The sequence below is a fragment of the Dinoponera quadriceps genome, unplaced genomic scaffold (genome assembly GCF_001313825.1).
Source record: "Dinoponera quadriceps isolate SergipeBrazil2010 unplaced genomic scaffold, ASM131382v1 scaffold1651, whole genome shotgun sequence".
In the NCBI taxonomy this organism is placed as follows: Eukaryota; Metazoa; Arthropoda; class Insecta; order Hymenoptera; family Formicidae; genus Dinoponera; species Dinoponera quadriceps.
Window position 1 is genome coordinate 50,982 of NW_014555795.1, and position 22,941 is coordinate 73,922.

The window sequence follows — 22,941 nt, forward strand, 5'->3', positions numbered from 1 at the left end:
TCTGCAGCATTTGCCATTATATCCGCCCTTACGATAATATATTTGTAGTATTATAGAGTAAATAATAAGAAGGGCGGAATTATTGTGTATTAATAATCATTGAGAATTTATGAGCATGTTTACCTTACGATGTCACTACTGTTTATATTTAGCGCATTTCTTCGAGACTCTGTAAAGCAATGCCTGATTCTATTGTTTGCAGTTTATTGAATGGCTAATAATAAATACTTTGTAGTATAGGTATCGTAGATACTCAGAAGTTTGCATCTAAGAAGTTAACTGAAAGATTATCTATTTGTCCTAGTAGAACACAATGCAACACTTTCAACAGAACATAAAAAGTTGCTTGAGATAAATATCAGAGTGATTTGTGTGAAGTGGCAGTGAAATAGTACAGACCTTGACGTTCTTGCAAGCTTCCTACGTATTGATTTTATAAGACAAGTTTTATCAATGTTTAATTGTATAAACGTTACATACGCTTGAAAAAAAACCAACGAATCTTTCAGATTTTTACGTTTACCAAGATTGTTACCATTTGCTTTTTTTTAAGTATGCATGTAGTTTCACGGCAAGACACCGCGAAATTTAATTCTTCAGTGAGCATTTAGCGAAAAGAAAAGTTAGATTTAATAGGACACGATGTCGGAAGCTAGCAGAAACTGTGAGACATAATACTTATGCCCCAGATAGTGGAAGGAGGGGGACCACAATGCACATAGACGTCGTCCATAGACGGAAGCATTCCCGTAGCATCTAAAACACACCTTACTAATCGTACACAAAAGAGTCGTAAATGTATGTACAAATAAATTCCGCCAACAAAATCGTGATTGTTCATTATGGCAATTCAAGTGACGTGATGCGCGAAAGTAACACACGTTACATGTTGCCGTTGAATAGCAGTGGAATTATATTACATACATCGAGAATCACACCTTTCTTGTGACATGTCACATGTGAGCGCGGCTCCATGTTCAACGAGAGTTTGAAACTCTGTTATTTGCTATTACGAACGTGATTCTCGTACGAATATGAAATGAATCGTCACGTCAGTCCGATAAGATGACTTTCTCGATTATCATTGTTTACAGAGCACTTCGTTTTCGATCGTTTCCGATATTTCTCCTTTACGTTCGTTCTCATTCTCCAAAACAAAACGGTTTTCTACAGTCATTCGTAATGATCGGTAGGCGACCCTACAGTGCGTGATATTAGCATAGCAATATATACATATATATACATATGTACATATATGTATATATGTATATATATGTATATATGTATATATATACAGAGAGATAATATGTACAACGGTAACGATCACACTCAACGACAGTGGAGTAACGACGGCGCAGAGAGAGCGCTATGTATATAGCAATGAGAGAATGAGATTTGTATAAGGCGCATATGATTTCTATTAATTCAAAAAGATCTAAAGTAAAGAGAGAAAAAGTTACCTGGATGGAGGCATTCAAGAGCGAGGGTAAAAAGAGGTTGTATAATATAGAATATATTACAAGGTTAGCGTTTTGTTGTTTCTTTTAAGAAGAGTATAGAGAGAGATCAAAATGGTTTCAGGTGACTATATATATATATATGTTCGGCCTCTAGCTAGGAGGGTCGAAAGGGCAGCAAACGTGTTATTTCGAACATGTCTAATGCTAATCACGCGTGTCGAAGCTACTTCTAGTCTATATGTAGCGTTAAATGATATCCTCACATATACAAGCGACGCCTTTCGTTATTTAATTCATTAAAAATCCCCCAAATTTCTAGTTTCTCTTCTTTTTTTCTCCTTCTCCCCCCCCCCCCTCTCTCTCTCTCTTTCTCTCTTTTTCTTTTAAGTTTTTCTATCGGTTAAAAAAAATTTACGAAATTTTCAATCAATTTTTTCCTCGCGTCTCTCGAGATTTTCAGGTAAAAGTTAAGTTTCGATATCTTCCAGTTAAGATTAAGTAATATCAATGTGTTGACATGTATTTGTCTTCAACATATTACAATATGAGTGAAATCTACATGCATTTTTTCTACATACGTTGAGGTTTCCATTGCGCGATATATGATAATGAGAGTAACAGTGAGATTAATTCCTTAACCTTCACTAGAGGATCTTCAGTGGTAGCATTACTTGGTAGTACTTAATAAGTAAGCGAAGTTAAGTCGACGCAGACTCGATGCAGCTTCGACGTTGCGACTTACGAAAAAACGAAACTCAATAGCGTAAGTAAAAAGACTCCCAATATAGCAAGGATCAAGAAACTCGGAATCAAGTCCAATATAGAGTCCGTATAATAAACAATGGTAAAAGAATGATCGTAAGTAAGAGGGTGATGTATATATATATAATATATATCAACATCAGTCCAATTAAAAAATGTATGTCATTTCATTTTCGATCTACGTCGGCGTGCTAGCCGGCACGTACCTGGTAACTGAATTGTCTCACAACCTTGTACAATCTGTTCGCCTCCTCGGCGAAATACTCAGCTTGAGTGAACAAGTCCTGGGTGGTTTTTAAGGCGCCCTCGCCTCTCGTGAATTGGTACATGGAGAATGCCATCGAGGACATGTTCTTCGCTCGCTTCACAATGTCGTTGTTCTCCTCCAGGGCGCTTCCACTTTCTTGCCACTTCTCTGTCTCGGCGTCCATCTCCGAGGTAATCAGCTTCATTTCGAGGCCCGCCTTAGCGATTTTTGCCTGCTCTTCGCTGTCTAATCGCACTGGCTTTAGCGGCTTGCTCGTCGTACCGTGTTTCTGAAACAAGCAATTCCAAAGTTCGCTCATCGTGTCTCGCATCGTCAAGTTAATCGTTCGAATTCTATTCTCAGACGAGCACAGGCGGAATCTGACCTGTTATCCTTGTTTTTAGGCACAACTTACACGGCTGGAAAGTATATATATAAAATTTATTACAATTCAGTTACACAGCTAAATAGCAAAAAGCGGTAAGGTGAGGAACTAAACATTGCTAGCGCGTTCAAAAACATAACTAAAAACTTAAAAATGTCGCGCTTCCTCAGGAATACACACCATAATATATCAATCTGCCATTGACCATTTGTTTCCAACATGTCTTTCTCAATGGTAGATTGTATAATTTATTTTGTAAATAAATTTTCCAACATTAAAGCAAAATTTTAAATCTTTTGCCAAACAAAAAACTTTTTGCTTGTAATATAATTAAGGTAACGCTTCTCGCTTGCAATATACTTCGCTAAGCAACGCCTAAAATTTTTCTTAGTTTAACAAATTAGATCTTTCCCAAAGGTTTGGTTAATATATCTGCTATCTGTTCAATTGTATTAATACGTGTAACTGTTATTACATTAAAAAAATCTTTTCTTTTATGAAATAGTGTTTTATGTCTTCGTGTTTTCTTATGAAATTCCGGATTTTCACTCACTCGAATTGCGGATTGATTATCTTCGTATAGTTTAACGCAAACGAAATCCGCTTGAATATTGAAATCTTTATTTAAAACTCTGAGTTATCATGCTTCGCTCGCTATTAGGCTCATCTTCATATATTCCGTTTCGGTAAATGACAATGCTATTGTGGACAGCTGTTTCTTACTAATCTACGAGATAGGTCAGTAAAACACTTGAAAGAGTAAGTAAGCCGTTGTTGATTGACGGTCAATATTATTACCTTACCAATCGGAATGGATAAATTCTACGATAAAATCATTTTTCATCTTGCTACGCTTAAAGACTAAATTTAAGTTTATGGTGCCTTTAATATATTTTAAAATACACTTTAATGCTAGCCAAAGTTCTTCACTCGCGCACGAATGATATCTACTCAAGATATTTGTAGCATTACAAAAATCTAGTCTTGTACATAGTGTTGCCTACATTAAAGTATCAATTGACTGTCTATACCGGTGCTCTTATGCCTTGGATTCAGACTTTTTTCTTTTCAAGAGTTTCTTGCTTAACATTTATTTTCATCGGCATTGATGTCGCATTGCACTGCGTCTTTTTATATTTAGTATTAATGTTTTCTTGATATTTAGATTGATTTAAATATAATTTCACTTTTCTCAAAATTTTTGTTCAATAACCTAGAAAACGTTTTACATTTCCAAAATCTATCATTTTAAAGTGACTGTTTAAAACATTTATTACTTCAAATTCTGCCTTGTTTATCCATGCCAGTCAATAGCAAGTCATCTACGTACAGAAGTATAAAGGTCTTGCCTGACTTCATTGTTTTTACATATAAACATAAATCATAATCTGGTCTAACAAATCCCTGTTCAATCATTATTCGTGAAATCTATTATTACATCCCTTTGGTGACCCACTTAAACAATACAAGATTTTTTTAAGTTTACATACCTCGTTATCTTTTAAGTTGAAACTCTGCAGCAATGACATACATGTATACGTCATTATCTATTTTACCATATTAAAAAGGCATTGAACATATCCATTTGTAAAAACAGGTACGTTTAGGTTATAAACGACTAAAAATGCTCTCACTGTTGGTAACTTTGCTACTAGACTGTAAATACTGTAAGACATATACGTAATACTACTATATAGCTAGTCGTTCTATGCTACCTATAAGAGAGAGCCGTCTCAGAAGGCAAGGACAGACGATGCTCGATATATGTATTTTGACTGTAGTGCGTAAACGCGGCGATCAGATGATTATATATATATATATATATATATATATATATATAAAACTAAACTTATATTTTTTAATTATACGAATTTTTTTATTAAAATTATATTATTAATATAAATTATTTAATATAAATTATTAATTTATACCATAAGTTAGAACATGTTTAATATTCCGATATTTTTGTTAAATAAATTCTACTCCAAATTCTGTTATAAAAAACAATCTGTTAAAAATTTTAAAAATACCAGTCCATTATTGAAAAAAATTTATTATTAAAAAAATATACCGATTGTTTAATACGAGCTGTTTTTCTCGGTAATCATTGTGTACTTTTATATGCGTACCCCTGGCCGCGGTAAAGACATGTAGACTTGTTTCTCCGGCCGGTTTTGGCTAAGCTCTAGAACATCTTTCGCCACTGTCGTCACGTCGGTCATGAGCCACTGCCACATGTCGGCGAATACTGTAAAATATACGAAGACGTCAAGCGGACAACAATCAGATTTTGTCGCGATATTTATTTAACGTCAAATCTAATAGCAGAGTAACGTACGAATAACTTACCTTCGAGATTTTCTTTGGCTATCTTACTAGTGGGATGCCTAGCTAATGTATACGCGGCTGTTACCACTTGAGGGCCGTATATTCTCAAGTTAATCTCCGTGAACTTCGCCGACACTTGCAACGATTCCGAAAGTGCAACGTGTCTAAGAAGTTTGCACACCTACGGAAGGCAGAAAATAGTACGCATAGTATAGGTCCGATATTTAGAATTAAATTAGACGGTATACCGTCCGCGAAGCGATCGTAAATAGCGATTCGTGACGATCCTCGATATAAGGCCTATCCAGGCAAATTTATATATTCGTACGATGCATGTACATAGGGAAATTAACTAATTAAAATAATGGAAATATTAATTTTTAAGAAATTAAAAAATCTATTTTTATAAATAATATATGTTATTTTTTTATATGTAATATGATAAATCTTTCACATATATATCTTCAACTTGCAAAAAAAATGTGCCTGAACTCAACATATTGTAGATACTCTTTATAAATAAACAATTTCAGTGACAAACCAGACTATTTTTTATCGGAAAATCGAAAATGTCCAAATTTACTTGAGGAACTCTAATGAAAAGATGTTTTTTTATATTAGATACATGATCGGCCGATTTTTATGTATACACGGGAAAAAGTTGTACTAATATATTATTACCAATATAATTGGTCAATAGTGTTACATGGCGTAAATCTGCTTGATTCAATAGCATTTATTGAAATTAATACTCGAGTTATTAAAACAATATGTGACATATTAGTTTCGATAATATTGTCATTGAATAAAGAAGATTTACGCCAATTGCAGCGCCAGTTCTATTGTCACAACATTATGCATTATGTAACTATGCATATGTCTAAATATCAGTTCTTAATACTTCATGGAAAGATTTGCTTATTTGCACAACGGAGATAGATATTTGTACGCGCGAACACGTGGACGTCGCGTTGCTGGGAAGCTTACTTCGAGAATGTGATCGATATACTCGCGGAACCTGTCGCTGCTCTCTTCTAGACGGTCGATGTCATTGGCCAACGCGAGATTTCTGATCGTTGACACGAGCTCCTGGCCGGCTTTTGTCACTTGTCCAAGATCGCCGGCTTGTTCCATTGTCGTCGTGCTAAGTTGCTGGCGAAGGTCTCTGGTCGCCCGTAGCACACCCATTACCGCTTGTTCCATTTCCGAACTGGGTGAACCCCCGCCGCCTTCGTAATTCTGACGGAACACGATGTCTATCGTTTCATATCGTTTATCACCATTCGACTTATTAGGTTATCGATTATTATTCGTTCGGGTCACTCTATTCGAAATAATAGCCACAACTGAACAAATACAATTGATTACATATTAATTTTTCATTCTACAAGTCTGCGGTCTTAAAAATTATAGATAATGTTTTTAGCAAATAGAAATAAAATTGCGAAAATGTAATTAAATAATTGCGTTAAATATGATTAATATGAGTATCATTAATTTCTTAGTTGCTAAATTTAACTGATAAATTTAATTCTTGGATTTAATTATTAAGTCTAATTGTTAAACTGCTACTAAAATTATGAAACAGCTATGAGGGGCAAATGCGGGAAGGTTTTCGTTTAGAAGAAAAGAAAACAAACGGTTTCACGTTAAAAAGAAAAAGAAAACACCTTTCGTTAAATTTCACGTTAATTACTAAATTTCACTTATTGTACGCGTTTCCCGTATTCGATGGTGTTTAGTGGGTTCTCCTCATTGCGAGATAAGTTGAAAGACCGACTCACCATGCTATTGCCGATCCGCAACAGCGTATTGAGCTCGAGCTTCGCGCGATCGCAAAGCAGAAGGATGTTTTCTCGGTGCTCGTGGCTCGTGTAGGCGCTGTCTGTGAAGTCCTGCGTTCTCTCAACTACTGTGTCAAGTGCCGACGTAAGTGTCTCGCGGCACCCTGGTCCCAGCAGGGTCATCCTCGTTGTTTCAACGAGCCTTTCGAAGTGTTTCAATGCCGAACAAACAGTACTACTGTCCCAGTCTTCTTGCTGAGGACTCTGTAAGTAACAGCGCGGATTGTGCGATCGTAAAAAAGAGGAAAATTCGTCATTAAAAATATTTTGCTCTTCGGGGAGAGCATGCGAAAGAAAATTTTCTGAAAGTTATCCAAGAGTTCCACCGATCGAAGATCCCAACCATCAGGTTCCGAAAGTTACATACTCAAAATAACTCACAGTCATGTGTGCGTACGTACGTGTATATATGTGTGTGCATGTGCGTGCGCGTGCGTGAGTCTGCCTGTGTGCTTGTGTTCTCTTACGATAGTTGTCCGTAAATTTTTAACGTTTAATATTTTATAATAATATTTTCTTAGAAATTTTGTCGAATTTTAACAGTGTATTAATTGAAACACAATCTACATACATGTAAAATTACTAAAAGATTGACCATATTAAAGTTGAAATAATTGAAATCAAAGTTAACACTGTTTACATGTATCATAGATAAAAACGGCTTCCGATATTACATTACGTTTTTAATTCTAGAAATCAATCTATTTTTATTTTTATTTTAATGAAAAACGAAAAAGCGATAAAAGAAATTTGTTATAAAAAACGTTATAAAAAGAAATGTTATTGAAAATTATTTAGATGAAAAATCGTTAAGGGAATGCCAAAGTTGATGATGTACTTGATAAGCGTCAATAACGTAGCAGCGATTTTTGTTATTAATAAACTTCGAAATTTGTCTGATTTGCTCCGCTACGCTTATGTATAGCTATGGCCATCAGTGATTATTTACCGCTTCTTATTGATACACTGATTGCATTTCAGAGAATGTCTTACTATGCAATTGTTGTTAATTTTCCGATGTCGTAGAGCGTAAATAACGTACAAATAACAGACACGGCATGAACGCTGTCGAATTTCTCGAGACATTTCACGCTCCAGAGCGTCCCACTTTGGCCGGGTTGTCTACAATCACTACAGAATCGATTATGTCGCGCGGAAGAGAGCGTGGATAGTACTTAAGTGTAAAATACAAAGGTGACTATATATTTTTCTAGTACGGTTACTCGCGTAAAGGTCCTTCATCGTGACCCGACTCTCTCTCTCTCTCTCTCTCTCTCATGCGCGTTTCCTCAACGAAATCGGAAACGTTGCTTTGGAAAAACAACAGAAAACGCGAAGAGCGGCGTGGAATATCCGGTCGCGTTTGTGGTTAGTGCCGATGAAGAATCTTGGACGCGGTGGTAAAGTATATGGCATATCGAAATGTCGATATGCAAAGCGCAATATGCGAGCGCGCGATTTGGCACGGCGCGGGTAACAATTCGTGATCTTAATGGTCGTTTCGGCGTCACTTGTGGACGCCGACGCGATTTCATCGTCGCGCGTATAAAAACCATCGCCATCGTCTGTCTCCCCTTCTCTTTCTCCCTCTTGGATATAACGGTCGGGCGGGGCTTTCATAAACCGTTGGTTTCAGGAATCGCGCCGGGAATTACGCCATTCCGCTCCGGAGCTCGAAGCGTTGCAAATTGCTCGCGATTTTTCGCCCCCGATTTCAGCGCGTGCTTGTTCCTAAAAGAAAAGTCGCGTCGGACGTGATGTACAATTCGCGATTTCGTCCGCATGAGCTGCTTCTTTTCAGCAGTCATCGTCATAAATACGTCCTCTTCCTCCTTCTCACATGTGATGACGACTACGACTCTACTCCGCGTCATACAAAGTGGATCATTTTAATTTCACGTAACAGGCTGAAACTTGCAGTTCCATTTATATCACTGGTTTCCCCTATTCTCCTTATCGCGTGTATCCCGCTTTCGTGCAATTTTCCGTGCACTGTGTGTAGAGGTTCGTTTCTCTCTTTTATATCGTAGCTTAACCAGACTGAGCTGATCTTTTCTTTTTTCGTTTTATCGCCGTGCTTAACGTTCCGCGGTATATTTTTCCCTAAAGAAATTTCCAATATTCGCGATGACAAACGACAACTTGCAACGAACTCATATCAATGACAGAAAGAACGTGTTAGCGTGTACGAGCGTGAAGGATATTTAAAATATACCAGTTATCGATACACACGTAAATTTCCCGAAGTCGTAATATCGTAAATAACCGAACGCACAAGCGTCCCAATCGTAATTGATATTCGCGGGCCATATTCTGCTGATCCCTCCGCCATCTTCGAGCTCTCCCCGCTATCGATTTCATGCTAGGCCAGACATCGCGCCATTATTTATGGTTTCTCGAGCCGCCGGAGGTATATGGGGGTCGTTTCGATATCTCGTTTACAACTTTTGCAAGAGCACTGCGAGACGCGGTAGGCCAAGGTCGTTTATATCGCGTATTAGGCAAGGGATTCGTAAATCATAATTTGGCGGACAAATGCTCTCCCTGGAACGCTTCCAAGCTTTCGGAAACATTTCTCTATACACGGTTTTTTCCTCACCGATCCTTGCAATATGGAGATATATGTGTGTTCGATGCACCGGAACAGGGCTGAGGAATGTATGGACGCTTTCGGGTGGGCCAACATCGCGTGTTTGGCAATCATTATTATTACGGTATTTCTCTCTGCGAGTAATTCCGCCAAACACGAAAGTGCCGTGAGTTTCCGTTAATTATTATTTTCAACGAGGAGACGATAAAAAGCCAATAAAACCTAACGCAACATCTAATTTAACTTTTAAAGGGTTTCTTTAGATGTTCCTTCAATTTTCGCAATGAAATAAAAAAAGAAACATCTAAAGAACCCTTTAAAAGTCACCTAAACATTTCGATTCTTATGTTTCCTACAAAGAAAAAAGAAATGCGGAAATAAAAATACATTAGAATTGTTGGATTAGTAATATACCATTAGAATGTGGAATGCCGGAATCTTGGAAAAATATCCCAAACTTCCAGATTGAACAATTCAGCAAAATGTTCATTTTGCAATCGTTGAAAGCTTTCTCAGTTGAGAATTGATTATTCTTTTAGATCTAGAGGGATAATCCAATCTTAGCACAAAAAACTGCCAGTTATAAAATAAATGTTCTGCTGAACGCGGCCATTGACACGAAACTGTTTAGGCGATTCTTAGAAGAGGTCTTAGAATGATATACATAGTCAAATGTTATGTTTAAGATTGTTTCGAGTTCATATTCAGATATTCTATGGAATTGTTTGTTTCATTGGCTACGAAGCACCTGAAAATAAATTTGAGACGATCTCAAATATAAAATTTGACTATAGCTGCGATTCATTTCGCACACTTATAGTGCTCTAAGCATCATTCAATCCATTCATTCCATCTTTATTGCTCATTTATTGCTCATTATATGTCAAAGAAAGATATAATGCTTACAGCACTATAAGCGAATTGGACCGTAGCTTATCTCTCTCTCCTCTCCCCTCTCCTCTATCTCTTCCTTTCTCTATCTTTCCCTCTTCCTCCTATTCCCCCCCCCTCCCCCTTCTCCCTCCCACCTTCATAGTAATCATATGTGAAATTATTATTGTTTGAGAGCTCAACATTCGGCGCCTTGTTTACCAATACATATTGCGTATATGTAATTGAACTAGCGGAACATTATTGCATAAATTTACATTTCATATTGAAAATTATCCTAAGCTGGACACACGTACGCACGCACGCACATTATTGAAACGTCTGTATAATATATAATGCCTGTATAATATATTAAATATCTATATTGTAGTGTTTATTCGCGAACTTTTAACTAGCGCTTAATTCTGATAGGCCTTTATCAATTTTATTTATCGATTTTAAAGTAAAAAATCAAAGGCTTACTTCCGGTACGGAAAAATTTCAAGAATGTGAAAAAATTAATTTTTTAATGGTATATTAATTATTATAACAGCATACTAGAAATAGTATACTATTTTAATAGTATACTAATAATAGTATACTAGTTCACATTTTTTGCACTCTAGTCCTTTTTTGTACGGGTATTGCACCTATTATAGATCCTGACTCATCATCGATTCTCTTTAAGAGAGTATGTTGCTTCTTATTGGCTTCTTTTCGTGTTCAGTTGATTGTGTATCTGAGAACCTTGATAGTTTTATTTGTTATTACGTTAGCATTATTATCTTATATTCGTTCCTCGATCATTCGGCTTCACTATTTAATACATGGTGCGACGTATTATTTTCATAGTCCCATATGGAAAATACAACAAGGGTATAAAAGAATGATTGGTATACTAGTATAATGGCGTATTATTGGAAAACAATAGTTTTTCAATAACACACCAGTAATTTTTTCGTTTGTAATTTTTTTCCGTACGGGATAGCTGCGTCGGTGGGCCGAAGAAATTAATAATCGTTTCTAGGGGATAACTTTGTGAACCCGCGATTTAATTATTCCCTGTAAAGAATATTAATATTGATACCTGCTGAGGAATATTCCTAATACTCGCGCAGACGTTCATACAATCCGATCCGTGAAATGCATAGATAGCTCACCTGCGAATTCGAGTAGGACTGTGACTCGCTGCAATCCAATACACCATCCTTGACGACGTAATGTATCAGATCCATAGCTCTTCTCATCTGGCAGAAGACTGTATCTCGGTTTTCCTTCGCGGATGGACATTCGGGATGCCTCAAGCATGTTTTGCTAGATGTGAGCAGCATCATGGTGCTCCTTTCCAGTACTTGTCGAGCCGCCGCCATTTGCGCACGTCGCCTCTCGTCTTTCAGATCGTTCTGAGAAAAGAAACACGACGTCTAATTAATGTATTCGCTGTCAGTCTGATCAGTGAAAATATTACTGGTTGTGTCTAAAATTTGTGTAGATTTTAGTAGCGGACACTGTATATACATTTATGTATATGCATTCAATTGTATATCGTATTTGACGTAATTCGTATAATAGCAGATTTAAGAGCCGGAAATGTCAGGTCGAGTTTTGTCAAGATAAGCGTGAGAGAGTTCCATGTAAATTAGACCAAATAAACATTATTAAGAATATTTCAGGTAAAATCATTGATAACATTTTAAGATTAAAATAATAAAAAAATAAGTAATATCGTTTTTCATGGTTTCTGTAATCAGATTTCATTGATGGAAACAGTTGTTGAAATTTGTTTAATATTTTTCTGATTTACTACTATATTACTATACTTATAACTATGATCACCAATGACTATTGACTGCTTCTTAATGATATACCACTGATTGCACTGAAAGAGTAACTTGTATTTTTTACGTAAGAATATTATATATATCTTTTCTTTCTTCCATTGACACTACAGCCTCTTGTAAAGCCTTGGGGGTCTACCTTTCTTTCACGTATGTATGTAATGCGCACGCAAATTATACACATCCGTACGCGACCCACAGTTTAAACGCCGGTTCCAAACGGCAAATTTTTTGAGAGAAGTTCCATGGCAAGAATACTCTTGGTGGCTTGCCAGACCACTAAAGAGGAAACACGAGCGCATGAAAATTTGTATGGCTCTGCCGGGAGCCGAACACGGGGCCTTTAGCATAGCAGACCGGTACGCTATCTATCATGCTACACTCGTACGCTCAAATATACATTCTGTCAAATAAATATCGGGAATTGTTCAATAAAACGCAAAATATTGGTTTAGTCATACAAATTTATTTTGTTGCCTTCAAAATAGGTCCCATTTGATGCGATACACTTATGCCAACGAATAATCCAGTCGTCGAAACACTTCTTATAAACAGTTAAATAAATACCGGGAATTGTTCATTTCAAAAGCCCAGGTAAAAGATATGAAAACAAAATTTTTGCTATAAGTTGGTATCAATGTACCTAATTGTCACGTAGAATTTTGACGTCATCTGTCAACCAGTTTGTTCACAGCTGTTGATTTTATTAGTCGACCTCAAGTGTACTCTGATTTTTTTAATGGATATAAATATCGAACTAAGAGTTTGCTTCGAATTTTGTGTCAAAGATCTCACATGTTTAAAATGTTACAAGAAACATTATGGATCACTGATCACAATAAAATTGTATTAAACTGACAGTTGAAATGTCACTTTTAAAGTGAAAGATAATATGTCTCATCAATCAGATAGACCTTTTAGAACCTTAGAAATTTTCCCCTCAACATTTTGCTTCATTAATGCAATCCCTGACGAGTTATTTGACCGCCTTCTGCTTTTGAAGGATCTGGATCTAGTGAGGCTCAAATTTGGGACCTGACTCAACTTAAGCTACATATTTGGAAAGAAAAAATCGACAGGAACACAAATCAACATGATTCGTGAAAAAAGGTATTGCTATTTTAAAAAATTTACTTGGTTTTCATAGAACTCAAGATTCCAAATATCAAGATTTGGGACTGAACACAAATGGACATCACAATTAAACATCAGATAGGTTTTTGGAAACTCAACAGTTTTCCCTCTAATATTATTTTTTTTTAGTGCATAACTGACGAGTTATTTGATCGTTTTCATACTTTTGAAGGACCCTGTATATATGTATATATATATACATATAAATAATATATATAGGGTCCTTAAAGAAATATATATATATCGCGGCAATGTGCTTTCCGCCGTGAGCGGCAAGCTGGACGTTCGGAATGCGAGCGGAACCCGTTTCTATGAGTCAAGCCCGACTATTGACAACAGAGAGAAAGAGAACAAGGGAGAAAGAGAAAGCTGCCCGCGGTAGTATTAGTATTATATAATAATACCAAGGTTCCTAAATTTTGGATCATTCCCACTGCTTTTAAACGTTTGCTAACTCATCGATATTTAGAATTCCCGACAACTCTTTGTATGTCTGACATGAATCTCGCTCTAGTAATACCCAATTATCCATCTTCAATCTTTTTTGTGACCAGCATGCACTTTGTCATTCACGTCAAAATTGTTGCCTTTGAATCGTCTAAACCAATCTCTGCAAGTTGTTTCAGATAGAGCATGCTTCCCACAAGCCACTATTAGCAAACGATGTCTTTCAGCAGCAGATTTCATGGGATGTAAGCAGGAATGTAATGGTTCCCGTAAATGCTTTTTTTATAGTACGAAACACGACATCTTCAATGCAATAAAAAATTGTGTACTACGATCTAATATCATACACTGATTATAGCTTATTGACAGTACTTTCATATATATCAACAGCCACTTTCAGCCATGTTAAAATAGCACAACTACTGAACTCTATTAGTCAACGGCGGAAATTAATTCAAGCATCTAATATTAGGTTGTCACAAAAGTTTTGTCAATTTCTTGTATATATTTATTTACATTTGATTTGTTACTAGTCTTTCCAATATGAAATCTCAAATTTGTGATTAAAAAACTGACAAAACTTTTGTAGCAACCTAACACATAGGATGTTTTATATATATATAACATTCTATATATATATATATATATATACATCAGCGTGTTGGTTTTCGTTTGCCTCCCTTTCTATTTATCTTATTAAAATACTTCTTGTTATTTTTCAAATATTTTTTCTCTCAGTGTATTCTGTTCCGTATTTCTTCATAAAGGATAATATTTTAATAAATATTATTTTTAAAATCCATTTATATTTGTATGTTTATTAAGTATATATTTTAGGTTTAAATAAAATATTACAACTATATACCAATCCAATGTGTTAATAAAAATGGAAAGAGTATAAAACTGAAAGAAAAATGATGATTGTTGAAAGATCTGAGGAGTGTCTTTTTTTAGACTTTTTACATCTTGATTGTATTGCAGAAATTAATTGTGCACAGTAGAATCTTTTCTGATAAATGAATCATGAAACGTCATCGATATCGTAGGATATAAATCTTACCTGACGATCGCCCGTTAAATGCGCTAATTCGACCATTTCCGCTCCAAATTGGCTGAACGCCTTGACGAATTCGGTGAAATTGGAGACGCTTTCAAGACGCCCAAGACTGCGGGCGACCTTATCCTTGGCAAGAAGTAATTGCTTGACCACGACGATGTCTGCCAGTAAGAGAACTTTTGTCACCGAGCCTAGAAGACATCTGGCAGCTCTTACGACAGAGCCTCGGTCAGCCAGGCTATCTTCCATGGCGCATTCGCATAATTTCTCGATCGCCGATCCTAAACACAAAAAGACGCATATCATTTGAAAATGATCACGTAACTCGACTTGCAAAGTTCTTTAATAGAAAAGTATAGTTATTTTCGGTGCCAACAATATTTATTTTTTGATATTAACCGTAAAAATAGTTAGGGGAACCATTTTTCTAGTTAATATTACTAAAATGTTAGTGATAATAACTTGACATATACAGGGTCTGCTACCAAAATCCGGCCAAATTTAAATTTGAATCTCCCGCCTCGTTTGCCTTCGGCGGTAGGTCGTTGTTGTCGTTTGGGTAAGTTAGATGTTTATAGTAAGCATGCATAGCTTCAAAATGTCTGAGCAGACAAGATCGAGTGCGGAGTATAACCGAAGGGCAGCGATAATCGAAAATCTTCGCGTTGGGTGTTCGCAGACCGAAATTATTCGGTTCTTCGGGTATCCAAGATCGACTGTATATGATGTTGTAGCTATATATTTGGCTTTGTAGACGTCCGTAAAGGTTCTGCCAACCCGACGACGAAGAGTCTTTCGAAAAAAAGTCTGTAAGGACTCTAGCAATTATCGAAAAGGCTCAAGAGTGCATCTCAGAGGACCCACGGCTGTCTTTAACGAAGTTGGCAAAAACAATGAGTGTGAGTGACACTACAATATGTCGAATTGCCGAAGAGGACCTACGCTTCAAATTCTATGTGATAAAAGTTTGACAAATGCTTTCCGAAGCTGCCAAGATGAACAGAGTTGCTCGCTATAATTTGCTTCTGTGTTGGTTGAAAAACGAAGCTATGGGACACATCAGGTTTTTTTCGGACGAGAATATGTTTCCTGTCGATGCCAAGATGAACCGAAGGAACGACCGTTGACTTGCCCACGATCCCAAAGATATTCCCATAATAGTTAGAACGTTTCTGGCTTTTTTTCACGTCCTAGGCGTCGTCTCCAGTGAGGATGTCGTCATGCCGTCACATTTCTTAAAAAAAAAACTGTTACAAAAGAGGTTTACGCGTTTTGACGAGAGTGAAGCCATAGATAGATACCGTGGCCGACGAGAGGCCGTACATCTTCCAGCAGGACGGCGCGTCGGTGCACACAAGTCACTTACTTCAAAACTGTCAGTTAATGTATCACTTGTAAACGTTTTGCAAAATAGTTTCACTGACTATGAACATTAGTATATTGCGTACAAATATTTCTAGGTGGCAATCTACGGATACTCTTTATTTCTGACACTCTTATCTCATATTACGATGAGTATTACATTTTGCCCTATCTGACCACTTCCGCCACATGCAATGTGATTATATAATTTGAATGACATAACAACACTCTTTCACGTCTGGTATCAATTATCACATAGGTTAAAGTCCAAATAAATAATTCAACATGAATTGTGGTTGTTTCATTTCTTTAAACTCAAAATGGACATGTATAAAAAAATATCTGTCGCTTAGATTTTTGTGTTTCATAACATATTTCAGTTCAGTTAGTTTCCTTGTGAGAACAATCATGCAAAAATTCAGCTGCATTGAAACTCATTTGAAATAACTGAAAACAACTGACTGAGAAGGAACCTTATACAGGAATTTTTTTGTTCTGTTATAGTCGAGTTTTCATTTGATGTCTGATTCAGACAACGAAAAACTCAGTTACACTTGAAGAAAACCAAACGAAAGGAGAAAGCATAAAAGTCAAACGGCACTAATAACACAATTGAACGTGCATGCAAACAGAAACTACCACTTCAACTCCAAATTCATACTAGCTTAATTTATTGTACACAGTAAATGTCAGAAGTTCTTGTCCGAAACAAGATTTAAAACTTCACAACTGAGAAACATGGGTGTTTGTTTATTATATCTATGTCAGTTTTAGTGCTTTTCTTTCATGATTTTCATCAGATCCTGAATAAGGGAGGCTTCGCAATTTGCTTGGTCAATCGGTGGCGTTGCTCGATCGTTGCAAACACCCTTTCGTGCGGCGATTCAAGTAATCGATTCACGCGCGTCGCTTTGACTCCATCGGGAGAATATTCCCGGCCGTACACAATGCAGATTTGCGTACGCGTTCGCGAGCGGTTTTGCGCTCATCAGCGAGGTACCATCAAATTGCGGGAATAAACAGCTCGGAACACCGTTTTACGATAACCGTGATAACGCGTACGCGCTTATGGACGATCAATGCGACTAATGAATTACCAACTTTACTCGTTAACGGAACATTTATCCGCCGTTTACCGTTTCTGTCCGTGCCGTTAAATCGATTTGATACTTCGCAGCGCGCATCCCTCTTTACGCATCTCTCTCCTCAGACGCGGGGACGATTGAACGATTAATCCGGACCTTTGTGCGATTGGCGAATGTGAGTCAGCACGCTGTAATCCAATCGGAATTATTTCCGCTAATTTCCGCGGAAATAATAAAACCGCGCCGCTTTTATCGTCTAGAATGGAAAAAGTGTCGCGAGAAACGCGTCTTCCGCGTGAATCTACATCGCGCATCTTTCGCCAATCGACAGGCCATAATGAAAATCGCTCTTTTGTGCCTCGGAACACACGCGGAAGCTGCGGGAGCTTTTTTATAACCGCGACCGAGGTCCGGTTGGCCGACATAGAAATAGGATTTATATATCGACGTTACGTCGCGCAAATATCGGCTTATTTGCAATCGCGGATCCAGGACTTGCACAGAGTATAATATCGTGATGAAATGCGCGTGTTTGATTTCGAGAACGTCAACGATCGAGCAGCCCTCTCCGATATTCCCGCTCATTTAACGAGTCCGATCAATTGGTCGGTCGGAGTTGGACGGAGTCGTTAATTTGATTCGGGCGAATGTCACGCGACGGGACGCGAATTAAACGAGACATATGAATATAGTGGAAAACGCGGTTAATATATATTATACATAGTTAATTCGGCGGAACGCAGAACTCGGTTTGTTCCACATTAAACTAAGCTATATGTTCCAGTCTCCGGAAGGTGAAAGTATTATGAGAGAATGCTATAAAATTCAGCCATAAAGAGATTCTTCTTGCGCAGTTAGCATGTAAATTAAAAGATGGATTAGTCAGACCAGGAGCAAAAATAAATTAACTGAGCGTTAGTTTTCCCGCACGCACGCTCACACACAACGTATTTAATAAGCAAAAAATTGTATGCTACGGCGAACGTACCGATGTTTGGACATCTGTTTTGCATAATGAATATTTAACAGAGTGCACAAATTAAACAGATGATTTATTTGAACTAAAAAACACTTTCTTGATTATATTTATAATTCAAAATAGTTGAATTAATCTTACGAAGATGGATCAAATATAAACGAGCCTTTTGCCAAAAAACCATATATTTTTCAAAATCAATTCTAATTTATATTTTTCTTATTTTTCTACACGGTCCCCCATCTTATCTATACATTTCCTCCAACGGTCTGGTAATTTTTTAATCCCGGTATCATAAAAAGTTCGCGGACGTGTATCAAACGAATTGCACACGAACTAACTGCACTTCCTCGTTCGTTGTGAAGCGCTGTCCGCCAAGTGGAAAGCTTCCTTGAGTGGCCGAAACATATGAAAGTCGCATGGTGACAGGTCTGGGCTGTAGGGTGGATGTTCTAGGACAACCCAGTGCATGTCGGCCAATTTTTGTTGTGTTACTGCTGCGGTGTGGGGTCTGGCGTTGTCATGGAGAAGCAACACACTTCTGATCGGAGTGCCGCGCCTTTTTGACCGATAGGCAGCTCGAACTGACGTTCCTGAGAGATTTCAAGAACAGTTAAGTACCGATCGCTTTCGATGAGTTCTCGAAAAGCCTCGGTGTTCTGCGTTGTGATGCTGGTGCGGGGACGGCAGCCGCGTTTTCAACACGCTCCCGACGTGTCCGCGGAATCGAGGAAGAACGTGTAAGAACCACGACGCTCTGCCACGAAGAATAGCGAGGGATTCGACTCGCCATTTAGAGAAATAAAACTGAGCTAGCTGAAGTGGGTCCGCTGCCGCGCGAATGCGGGAGCGAAGGAGTCCCGCAATCGACGCGGACGCGAATTACGGTGACAGTTTATAAGTTAAGGACTACCAAATTATAATACCTAGAATCTATGTTAAGAAACTGAGGAATTGTCCCTATCGAATGACAACTATCAGATATTGGTTCAACAAATTCAAACGTGGTCGTTCATCTGTTTTTGATGGGGATGATGAGGAGCGCCCAGGCCGCCCTGCAGACCTGGTTACTGAGGAAATCGTTGAAAAGGTCCACGACATGATTCTCGCTGATCGCCGAAGAAAAGTGCCTGAAGTAGCAGAGGCCGTAGGCGTGTCGTACGAAACGGCATTCAATATTTTGCATGATAACTTGGGAATGAAAAAACCGTCGGCTCAATGGGTGCGCGATTGCTCACGGTGGACAACAAGCGGATGCGGCTATCAATTTTGAAGCAGTGTTTGGAGCTGTTTAAGCGCAATCCACAGGAATTTTTGCGTCAGGTCATAACCGTTGATAAAACATGGATCCATCACTATACACCGGAGACCAAGGAATAGTCAAAACAATGGATTTCACCCGGCGAACGTGCTCCGAAGAAGGCGAAGACAGTCCCAGCCGGAAAGGTGATGGCCACTGTTTTCTAAGATGCGCAAGGCGTCAATCTTCATCGACTATTTGGAGAAGGGAAAAATTATCATGAGGCAGTACTATGCTGATTTATTGGGTCGATTCGATATTGAATTGAAGAAAAAACGGCCTCATTTGGCGAAAAGAAAGTGATCCACCACGACAATGCACCGGCTCACTCCGCCACAGCCAAATTGATCGAATTGCGCTACGAATTGCTGCCGCATCCGTCGTACTCTGCGGATTTGGCCTTCTGCGACTTCTTCCTGTTTTCAAACTTGAAAAAATGGCTCGATGGAAAGAGATCGAATGAGGAGGTCATCGCCGAAACAGAGGCCTATTTCGCAGAGTTCAACAAATCGTATTTTTCAAAGGGGTCAAAAAATGGCAGAATCGTTGGGAAAAGCGTATTCTCCTAAAAGGGGATTACGTAAAAAAATAAAAAAAAAATAAGGTAAAAACTTACGTCTTCATTACTAACACGGGTACTTATTGATTTGCCCTCGCATGCAGTATAAATTATTTCGGCAGGATTATTTTAGCAGAGTTTCCTTGAGATGAAATTTTAGATAGATAGAATATTGAATACGCTCCTTGGTCATGGCCACTATAAACAACACTGATTTTTTAGGAATATCGCTTGCCTTGCTATGTCATTGATGTCTTGTAATCAGTAATGTCAACACTTCAAAACCGCAAAATTATAAGTTAATATTAAATTAACTCATTAAAATTGAAGGTTAATTTTACAAAAACCATATATATACATACATATATACATATGATTCTTTACATAATTAATTTGTCCATCGCAGATTAAATTTATACTAGAAAAGAAAGATAGTTTACTGTAAAAAAGTACCCACTGTTTTATACTCGGGATTCCATATAAGAAATTTAGTGCTCGTAGAGACGGAAAAATTCTACTAGCATCGTTGTCTACTTTTTTTATTCTATATTATAAGCTCACAATAATTTTAATATCGACAAATGATCATAATTTATATAAAAAAAGTTAATAAGTTAAAGTTAATATATTTTAAAAATCAACTACTTTAAATTAAAAGTTAATTTATTTAAAATTAATTATGTTAAGTTAAAAATTATTAACTTTTTAATTCACTAACTTTTAATTCAGTAACTAATTATTACAATCACAAAATAGAAGTAACAATATATATATAAGGTTATAAGGTATCATCACTGCGCATACGCATTATAGTAATACTTATTAGATAAATGGTTCTCTTGGCAATAATTCTTTTGCCATGATATATAGTTATTCTAAATAAAGAAAAGACAGTTTATTATATAAAAATAATTTATTATAAATACCGAGTATTTTATACTTTGAATTTCATACAAGAAACGAAGACTAGAGCTCAAAATGAAAAAAATTCTACTGGCATTACTTTTTTTTTATTATAAGCAGCCCACAATGATTTTAATATTGACAAATTATTCTAATTTATATAAATTATTGAAATCAATTTGATTGAAACCAATGAAAAATGTGGTTGAATCAACTACAAATATTTGTGGCACTCTGTAACATCGACGTTTCATTGAATTTTTTATTGCTTCCATTACTATTTTTTTTTTACGAGAAATTTGATGAATAAAATTTTATTCATGATATTGTAATTTTTGTGCCTTGGCTCTTTATGATCCTTTATCGACAATTGTTTGAATTTCGACGATTGTTTTAATTTCTTTTTTTTTCATTTAAGAAACACTATAAGTATTTAGTTATTTGATACGACAGCGTAAAATTTGTTATCCCTCTGAATTATTCCGGTGGTAATTCGGAAGGTATTCTTCTGCCGGTGTGTGTAACACTTGATATTAACCCTTTGCACTCCAGCCTAGTAATGCATAGAGGCTATTAGTTCCAAGTACATACCTATGATGTAGAAGAAAAATAGAGTCGTTTCAATAAAACAAAATTTTTATTTCTTAGCTATTTTATAACAAAACATATTCTAACTTATATTATAAAAGAAAAACATAAATTTTAGGACTTAAAATTTCTTAAAGTGCCGAGGCAGCAAAACAACCATGTCGCCGCTACGGCGACAGCGGAGTGCAAAGGGTTAATATGACATTATAAATACCAAATATTTCCCTGTCAGCGTACAAGGAGAATATCTATTTCTTTAGACATCATCTATGCGAGTTCTCGAAATTTATCAGCGGCAGTCAAAAGTTTTTTCCAAAATAAGCGTGACTATCAATGTGTGTTAAGAATCATTCTATATATGTTCATTTATTCGCTACGACAGCAAAACAATTAACGTTCCTCTAAATTATTTCTTTTCGTGCTCGCACATACATACACGTATTTCCAACACACAAGGAAGCGTGCGAATGTTAATTCTTCTGGTAATTATCACATCGAAACGCACAGCGGACGTTAACCGCACGTTGCGCATTCATCACATCTCGCTCGAGTGGCCGGAGTTGGCACTGGCTCCTCTTAAGTTCGCTCGCGCCCGGCTGGATGAGCGAGATTATCCTTCAACGTTGGCTTTATCCTTGCCGCTTACGCACGCTGTTACTCGTGGCATATAAATTTGGCATGTCGCCACTTATCTTTTACGGCAGTTGCTTTCCGTTCTGCGATGCCGCTCCTTCGCCATCTCTTGTCTCTCGGCACACTCGCTCGTTCGCGCGAGTGCGCGCGCGCGCGTGTTTAAGTTCCTCGAAGCATCGAAAATAGCATTATCTTAGGAATGAGAGCATAACTGAGAGTTAAAACATTCTGTCGGCGTGTCGCACCTCTTCTACACTCGATTTCGGCTTAGGTGTACTCCAGAATTAAAATGTGATCCGCTACATAAGAACATTCTCAAATGCTCTCCCCTTCCTTTTCTTTCCCAGTCTTCCTCTCTTTTTCAATCTGTCATATTTCCGGGCTTTCTTCTATTTCGTGAAATTATAACTTTAGTAGACTAGTAGTAACAATAGAATTTCACATTTTGAAGTATTATGGCTCCGAGGAAATAATATATAGAAATTAAATAGCCTATATATACGAGGGTGGATCAAATATAATAGAGCCTTTTTAAATTGCGCGTCCGTCAGCGGCGTGAGGGGTCTGCAACGT

General features: G+C 37.2%; 1 protein-coding gene across 6 annotated transcripts in view; it reads right to left on the bottom strand.

The window, feature by feature from the left end:
• LOC106745415 (alpha-catulin) overlaps window positions 1-22,941 on the bottom strand; it is an 85,917-nt gene that overhangs the window by 13,892 nt on the left and 49,084 nt on the right. For all 6 annotated transcript variants that reach the window (XR_001374523.1, XM_014620998.1, XM_014620995.1 and 3 more), the window contains 7 exons: window positions 14,966-15,243; window positions 11,647-11,889; window positions 6,967-7,230; window positions 6,170-6,421; window positions 5,204-5,363; window positions 4,984-5,102; window positions 2,429-2,758 (listed from right to left, as the gene is read on the bottom strand). Coding sequence is in view for 5 of the 6 variants with exons in the window: in XM_014620998.1 (XP_014476484.1) it covers window positions 2,429-2,758; window positions 4,984-5,102; window positions 5,204-5,363; window positions 6,170-6,421; window positions 6,967-7,230; window positions 11,647-11,889; window positions 14,966-15,243 (1,646 nt within the window). In the remaining variant the exon portion in view is untranslated. The remainder of the gene's footprint in view (window positions 1-2,428; window positions 2,759-4,983; window positions 5,103-5,203; window positions 5,364-6,169; window positions 6,422-6,966; window positions 7,231-11,646; window positions 11,890-14,965; window positions 15,244-22,941) is intronic.